An 8,316-nucleotide genomic window follows, 5' to 3' on the forward strand; every position below is an offset into this window, starting at 1 on the left:
GGGGGGCTGCAGTGATGGTTGACTTTCTACAACTTACTCCCATGTCCCGACTGCATCTCTGGAGCTCAGCCACAGTCATCTTTGGGTTCTTCTGTACCTCTCTCACCAAGGTTCTTCTCCTCCGATAGCTCAGTTTGGCCGGACGGCCAGCTCTAGGAAGGGTTCTGGTCGTCCCAAACGTCTTCCATTTAAGGATTATGGAGGCCACTGTGCTCTTAGGAACCTTAAGTGCAGCAGAAATTTTTTTTTGTAACCTTGGCCAGATCTGTGCCTTGCCACAATTCTGTCTGTGAGCTCTTCAGGCAGTTCCTTTGACCTCATGATTCTCATTTGCTCTGACATGCAGTGTGAGCTGTAGGGTCTTATATAGACAGGTGTGTGGCTTTCCTAATCACGTCCAATCAGTATAATCAAACACAGCTGGACTCAAATGAAGGTGTAGAACCATCTCAGGGATGATCAGAAGAAATGGACAGCACCTAAGTTAAATATATGAGTGTCACAGCAAAGGGTCTGAATACTTATGACCATGTGATATTTCAGTTTTCTGTCAATATGGGGTGCTGTGTGTACATTAATGAGGAAAAAATGAACTTAAATGATTTTAGCATATGGCTGCAATATAACAAAAAGTGAAAAATTTAAGGGGGTCTGAATACTTTACGTACCCACTGTAAACTTAATTAAGCAAAATAATAATAGCATTAAGTCTACTTACATTGTATTTCACTGAAGTGTCATGGGACGACTGTGGTTCAGTGGGTAGAGCGTCATGGTGCCTGCGGTCCACATGTCGAAGTGTCCCTGGGCAAGACACTGAACCCCCAAGTTGCCCCTGATGGTTAAAGCCATCGGTGTGAATAGGCGCCACGGATTGCTGCCTCGGCTCTTTACCGGAAACAAATTCTGTATGTGTGTAACATACTTGGCCAAATAAAGTGATTATCCTTATTATATTTACTCTTCCTCTGCAAAAGCACTATCAAGGTTTTGGCAGCAGGTGTCGCCATGTGCAACTTTGAAATGGTGAACCGTTTTCAACATACAGTGGTGTGAAAAAGTGTTTGCCCCCTTACTGATTTCTTATCTTTTTGCATGTTTGTCACACTGTAATGTTTCAGATCGTCAAACAAATTTATATATTAGTCAAAGATAACACAAGTAAACACATCATGCAGTTTTTAAATGAAGGTTTTTATTATTAAGGGAAAACAAAATCCAAAACTATAGATCCCTGTGTGAACAAGTGTTTGCCCCCCTGTCAAAACACTGGTTTATCGCACCTGAGTTCAATTTCTCTGCGCTGTGGAGGAATTTTGGCCCACTCATCTTTGCAGAATTGTTGTAAGTCAGCCACATTGGAGGGTTTTCGGGCATGAACTGCCTTTTTAAGGTCATGCCACAGCATCTCAATTGGATTCAGGTCAGGACTTTGACTAGGCCACTCCAAAGTCTTCATTTTGTTTTTCTTCAGCCATTCAGAAGTGGACTTGCTGGTGTGCTTTGGATCATTGTCCTGCTGCAGAACCCAAGTTCGCTTCAGCTTGAGGTCACAAACGGATGGCCGGACATTCTCCTTCAGGATATTTTGGTACACAGCAGAATTCATGGTTCCATTTATCACAGCAAGTCTTCCAGGGCCTGAAGCAGCAAAACAGCCCCAGACCATCCCACTACCACCACCATATTTTACTGTTGGTATGATGTTCTTTTTCTGAAATGCGGTGTTACTTTTACGCCACACATAATGGGACACACACCTTCCAAAAAGTTCAACTTTTGTCTCGTCTGTCCACAGAGTATTATCCCAAAAGTCTTGGGGATCATCAAGATGTTTTCTGGCAAAACTGAGACGAGCCTTTATGTTCTTTTTGCTCAGCAGTGGTTTTCGTCTTGGAACTCTGCCATGCAAACCATTTTTGCCCAGTCTCTTTCTTATGGTGGAGTCATGAACACTCAGCTTAACTGAGGCAAGTGAGGCCTGCAGTTCTTTGGATGTTGTTGTGGGGTCTTTTGTGACCTCTTGGATGAGTTGTCGCTGCGCTCTTGGGGTAATTTTGGTCGGCTGGCCACTCCTGGGAAGGTTCTCCACTGTTCCATGTTTTCGCCATTTGTGGATAATGGCTCTCACTGTGGTTCGCTGCAGTCCCCAAGCTTTAGAAATGGCTTTATAACCTTTTCCGGACTGATAGAGCTCCATTATTCTCTTTCTCATTTGTTTTTGAATTTCTTTGGATCTCGGCATGATGTCTAGCTTTTGAGGATCTTTTGGTCTACTTCACTTTGTCAGGCAGGTCCTATTTAAGTGATTTCTTGATTGCGAACAGGTGTGGCAAGAGAAATTGAACTCAGGTGCGATAAACCAGTGTTTTGACAGGGGGGCAAACACTTGTTCACACAGGGATCTATAGTTTTGGATTTTGTTTTCCCTTAATAATAAAAACCTTCATTTAAAAACTGCATGATGTGTTTACTTGTGTTATCTTTGACTAATATATAAATTTGTTTGACGATCTGAAACATTACAGTGTGACAAACATGCAAAAAGATAAGAAATCAGTAAGGGGGCAAACACTTTTTCACACCACTGTAGCTGCGTCATATTGGTTCAGTGCTTGCAAAGGCTTCGCTTTATCCATCACTCGCTCCAGTGCTGAGTAAGAGACAGCAGACAGGAATCAGAGAGGGAGGATGACGACATCTACAGTTGTATAGAAACTTCTGGACAAATCACGTCTACTTGGTTTTTGAAGGTAAAAGGCATAAATAAACTCCAGCAGCAGACGGACCTTAAAGCCATGTTACATGTTCTTTCATCAGCTTAAAAACAGAAAATAATCAGACATTAACTGTGACTTGTGCAAAAGTTGAGAACATTTTTTTTAGCTCTCATTTATCAGTAAATAACTTTTACTGGGCCTGAGAGGGAAACTGGATTGTTACAGCAGCTGCAGCAACAGTGAGGTAGGAAATAAGAGTTTATAGGTAAATTATATGCAGAACTAAATGGACTCTGAGGTAAAAAAGTATAATTATCAACTGTAAAATAAATAGATGGAAAAAAACAGCCAGAACATAATAAAGAATAAAATCAACTGCTGCGTGAGGCTGCCACTAGTGCGACGCCATCATGTTCCATAACACTTTTCTTAACAAAAGCTGTTACACATTCAGTCATTGTGAGCCACAGTAGTCAAAGACTGGGACAGATTAGACTGCACCTGCAGGATCCTGCTTTGTGTGACAGTGAAGTCAGTGGTCTCTGGTTTTTGCATTGAGTCCACATAAACTGGTTTTTCTGTACAGAGATTATCCTCCTCGCCCTGAGTATGAGCGCAGCCGAAGCCGACCTCGCAGCCGGAGCCGGGACAAGAGTCGAGGCCGGAGCCGGAGCCGGGACAAGAGTCGAGGCCGGAGCAGGAGCCAGCCCCGCAGCCCAACCCCGAGTCCAGACGCCGGAGTCTAGACCGGGGCCGAGCTAAGAGTCGGGGACGGAGCAAAAGCCGAGTGAGGAGCAAGAGCCGCAGTCCGGACCGGAGTCGGGCCAAAAGCCGCGGTCGCAGCAAGAGTCGCCCCCACAGCTGGTCTAGATCCAGAGGGAGAGGGCAGAGCTATAACAAAGCAGCGAGTCACGCCCGTAGTAAGAGCCGGCAGAGAAGTCGTAGTCAAAGTCGCAGCCCCAGTGTGAGCAGCAGCTGCAGCGCAGATGACAGCGACAAGAAGTCCAAGAAAGTGTTTAAGGAGTTGAAGATGGCTCGACGTAGGAAGGAGCTGGAGGAGATGCTGAGTCAGCCGACAAAATCTATACTGAAGAAACGGAATGATTCTGAGGACTCGCCGTCAGTGAAGGTAGGGTGGTGCAGGGTTGATGGGGTTTTACCTTTTAATTCAGACAAATCTGTCTGTCGGTTGATCACTGGGACTTGGCCTGGGTATTTACAGTAATATTTCAGTAGTACTGCAGAGCCAGACCCGTTTGATACCAGTATGGAGAAATTAAAGGAAGCCAAAAGCCTATTTTCCAGTTCCTCTCAACTGTACTCACCTTAATATTTTTGGTATTGCCTTCATTGGGGTTCCAGGTGAGCTTAGTCGATGCCAAATGGTGATGTGTAAACACTGCAGGACAGCGACTGGCCAGAGAAATTCATCGTTACTACGCACAGTCTTGCCAGCAATGAATCTGGATTTTTACATGTGATGACACCAGTCGCTCGTTCTTTATTCATCCATAGTAGTAGCTGCCACTTCTCTCTTGAGTGTTACAGAGGGTACAGTTTATGGTGACAGAGGCCTCACTATCTGAAGTGGAAAGCAAAGCACCTGGTACTGAGAGTTGAATAGGTACCAGTAGGTGGAAAAGGGGCTAAAGATGTCAAGTGCAAGACGTTTGTCTCAGTAATATCCAGTCTGAAACTGAAAAAGTTTAGTAACATCATGAAGAGTCAGAATAAAAAAAAAAAAAGAGATGACTCAGACCAAGTATTCAGTTACTTCCAGATCTTGGGTTACAGACTCTTTTTTTTGCTCTAAGAAGATCCAGCCTTAAGTCAGATTTCAAGGGTTTCTACTAGAGATGCACCGAAGCCGATACAAGTATCTGGTCCGATACCATTCTCTATTAGACTTGTAAAAGTTGTCCAATACTACACTCAGATGATACCAATTAACAGCAACTTTTATTAACCTCATGCTGTCTGACCCGGTTGTTAGGCAGCAGAGAAAACATTTCAGTGGTTTGCATATATTTTAACATAAGTGATGACAGCAAAAGTAAAGCCGACTGTCAGCTCAGCTTTTTTGTTGTGTGTGTGAGCCCGCCTCCCTCCCCGTCTCTCAAAGGCACGAGGTCGCATTTTACACAAACACTTGATATAATATACAACACCAGCAGTAATGGAGAGAGTAATTAATCACACATCTGTTGTACAAACGTGATGTCTTCACCCTCCTTGCGGTCTAAACGTCTGGTCCTCTTCATTCCGCTAAAACCACTGCGGTGCAAGTTAAGCTGATTGTTGTGAACGGGAAGAAAATGGAGACGCTAGTGGAGCTGTGTGTGTGAAAACAGATGGAATCTTTGTGGACGTGGAGGCTGAGACCAGTGGCTCCACTGCAGCAGAGCAGCTGTGTACCCAGCAGAGAGGGCAGGATGCAGCCACAGACAGCAGCCACTTTCACTTAATTGCTGCAGCCTCGTTCAATTAAATGTTTAAGTTTGTGACTGTGATAACATGCGCAAAGGTTAAAATCCAATGTATAACAGTCTGTTGTGTAACAGGTAACTTTTAGTGAAGTCAGTTACACGTTATTCAGTAGGAATGGTGACAGTGCTGTGTTTGTGAAGTTTTTAGTTAATTTGCACAGCCTCCTTTTTTGCTGCGTTTCCACTATGGGAACCTAACAAGCAGTGCACCTTGTACTTCCCTTAACCATCACAAGCGTAGGCTCCGCGGTTGACGCCGACCATCATGTTTTGTTTCTCCACTGTATTTCCTCTCTGTCAGTTTCTGTTTAGAGGAGGGAGGGGCTGCTCCCCCCTCACACAGGTCAGCTGTGTATTTACACATGGTTCTTGTAATGCTAAGACACAGACATTTAACTGATCACAGCGACTGCTCTGTGTGCACGCACCCCCTCCCCCATCACCTTCCCGTTGCTTGATTTTAGTACTACCTCCGGAGGGACGACATTTAGCTCCCAGAATGCACCTCCAAAGCATGCGCACTGTAGTGTAAACAAACACAGAACCTGTGACGAGCGTTACTTGGCATGACATGTTTTCTTGGGTTCCTTTCATGGAAAAATCCCTTTACATTAGAAATTTTATTTAATCACTATAAGAAAGTAAATCTCATGAATCTAAAAACTGTCTCTGACATTGCTCTTTTATACTACAGTGGGTACGGAAAGTATTCAGACCCCCTTAAATTTTTCCCTCTTTGTTATATTGCAGCCATATGCTAAAATCATTTAAGTTCATTTTTTCCCCTCATTAATGTACACACAGCACCCCATATTGACAGAAAAACACAGAATGTTTGACATTGTTGCAGATTTATTAAAAAAGAAAAACTGAAATATCACATGGTCATAAGTATTCAGCCCCTTTGCTCAGTATTTAGTAGAAGCCCCCTTTGGAGCTAATCCAGCCATGAGTCTTTTTGGGAATGATGCAACAAGTTTTTCACACCTGCATTTGGGGATCCATTCCTCCTTGGAGATCCTCTCCAGTTCTGTCAGGTTGGATGGTAAACGTTGGTGGACAGCCATTTTCAGGTCTCTCCAGAGATGCTCAATTGGGTTTAAGTCAGGGCTCTGGCTGGGCCATTCAAGAACAGTCACGGAGTTGTTGTGAAGCCACTCCTTCGTTATTTTAGCTGTGTGCTTAGGGTCATTGTCTTGTTGGAAGGTGAACCTTCGGCCCAGTCTGAGGTCCTGAGCGCTCTGGAGAAGGTTTTTGTCCAGGATATCCCTGTACTTGGCCGCATTCATCCTTCCCTCGATGGCAACCAGTCGTCCTGTCCCTGCAGCTGAAAAACACCCCCATAGCATGATGCTGCCACCACCATGCTTCACTGTTGGGACTGTATTGGACAGGTGATGAGCAGTGCCTGGTTTTCTCCACACATACCACTTAGAATTAAGGCCAAAAAGTTCCATCCTGGTCTCATCAGACCAGAGAATCTTATTTCTCACCATCTTGGAGTCCTTCAGGTGTTTTTTAGCAAACTCCATGCAGGCTTTCATGTGTCTTGCACTGAGGAGAGGCTTCCGTCGGGCCACTCTGCCATAAAGCCCCGACTGGTGGAGGGCTGCAGTGATGGTTGACTTTCTACAACTTTCTCCCATCTCCCGACTGCATCTCTGGAGCTCAGCCACAGTCATCTTTGGGTTCTTCTGTACCTCTCTCACCAAGGCTCTTCTCCCCCGATAGCTCAGTTTGGCCGGACGGCCAGCTCGAGGAAGGGTTCTGGTCATCCCAAACGTCTTCCATTTAAGGATTATGGAGGCCACTGTGCTCTTAGGAACCTTAAGTGCAGCAGAAATGTTTTTGTAACCTTGGCCAGATCTGTGCCTTGCCACAATTCTGTCTCTGAGCTCTTCAGGCAGTTCCTTTGACCTCATGATTCTCATTTGCTCTGACATGCACTGTGAGCTGTAGGGTCTTATATAGACAGGTGTGTGGCTTTCCTAATCACGTCCAATCGGTATAATCAAACACAGCTGGACTCAAATGAAGGTGTGAAAAACTTGTTGCATCATTCCCAAAAAGACTCATGGCTGGATTAGCTCCAAAGGGGGCTTCTACTAAATACTGAGCAAAGGGGCTGAATACTTATGACCATGTGATATTTCAGTTTTTCTTTTGTAATAAATCTGCAAAAATGTCAAACATTCTGTGTTTTTCTGTCAATATGGGGTGCTGTGTGTACATTAATGAGGGGAAAAAATGAACTTAAATGATTTTAGCATATGGCTGCAATATAATAAAGAGTGAAACATTTAAGGGGGTCTTAATACTTTCCGTACCCACTGTAATTATAGTTTTTGGATAGTAGAAACTAAGGCTGGGCGATTCTATCGATTCATTCGAATTTACGTTTTAAGGCGATTTTTTTTTTTCTTAAATCGAGGTATCGCGATTTTTAATTATAATAAAAAATAGATACATTGTCATTGCACCAATGGCAGAATAATTAAAAGGCAATATTGTCCGACCACATGATGGCGCGCCTAATTAACCGCTTACGTGTGAGAGCACTCTATGAAGGAACGTAATAGGCTATAGAAAAACATCATGGAGATGGGTGGCTCTTCACATCAAGATGACCTTGTGCCAAAAAAAAGTAGTAACGTTTCCTCTGTGGTTTGGAAATGGTTAGGCTTTGAGAGGTCAGACGTCGAACAAACTTTTGTCAAATGCAAAATATGTCGAAAGTCCGTTGCAACCGGCAGTGGCAGCACCACTAATTTATTCCAACATTTGCGACAAAGACATCAAGTAGAATGGGAAGAATGCTCAAAGTTAAGAAAAGAAAACAAGCCAAGTGCAACGGGGCAACCTAAAATAGCAAAACGCCAGATGTCATTAGCGGCATCATTTTCCAATGCCACTCCATATGACAAAAAGGTGCCCCGATGGCAAGAAATTACAGATGCTGTGGCGTTTCATATCGCTAAGGACATGGTTCCCATATACACCATCGAAAAGCCAGGTTCCTAAAAATGCTTCGCACTGTTGATCCAAGATACACGTTGCCAAGCCGCAAATATTTCAAAGACGTAGCTATTCCCCGAATGTACACTGAAACA

The 8,316-nt window shown here is 44.0% G+C and overlaps 1 protein-coding gene across 1 annotated transcript in view; it reads left to right on the forward strand.

Moving 5' to 3' along the window:
- The window catches only part of LOC109973005 (serine/arginine-rich splicing factor 4-like), a 10,842-nt gene extending 7,376 nt beyond the window's left edge, over nt 1-3,466 (forward strand). The window contains exon 3 of the mRNA XM_020622290.1: nt 3,307-3,466. Coding sequence (XP_020477946.1) covers nt 3,307-3,466 — 160 coding nt within the window. The remainder of the gene's footprint in view (nt 1-3,306) is intronic.
- Nucleotides 3,467-8,316: the final 4,850 nt, after the last annotated feature.

Source organism: Monopterus albus, unplaced genomic scaffold, assembly GCF_001952655.1.
Source record: "Monopterus albus unplaced genomic scaffold, M_albus_1.0 scaffold277.1, whole genome shotgun sequence".
In the NCBI taxonomy this organism is placed as follows: domain Eukaryota; kingdom Metazoa; phylum Chordata; class Actinopteri; order Synbranchiformes; family Synbranchidae; genus Monopterus; species Monopterus albus.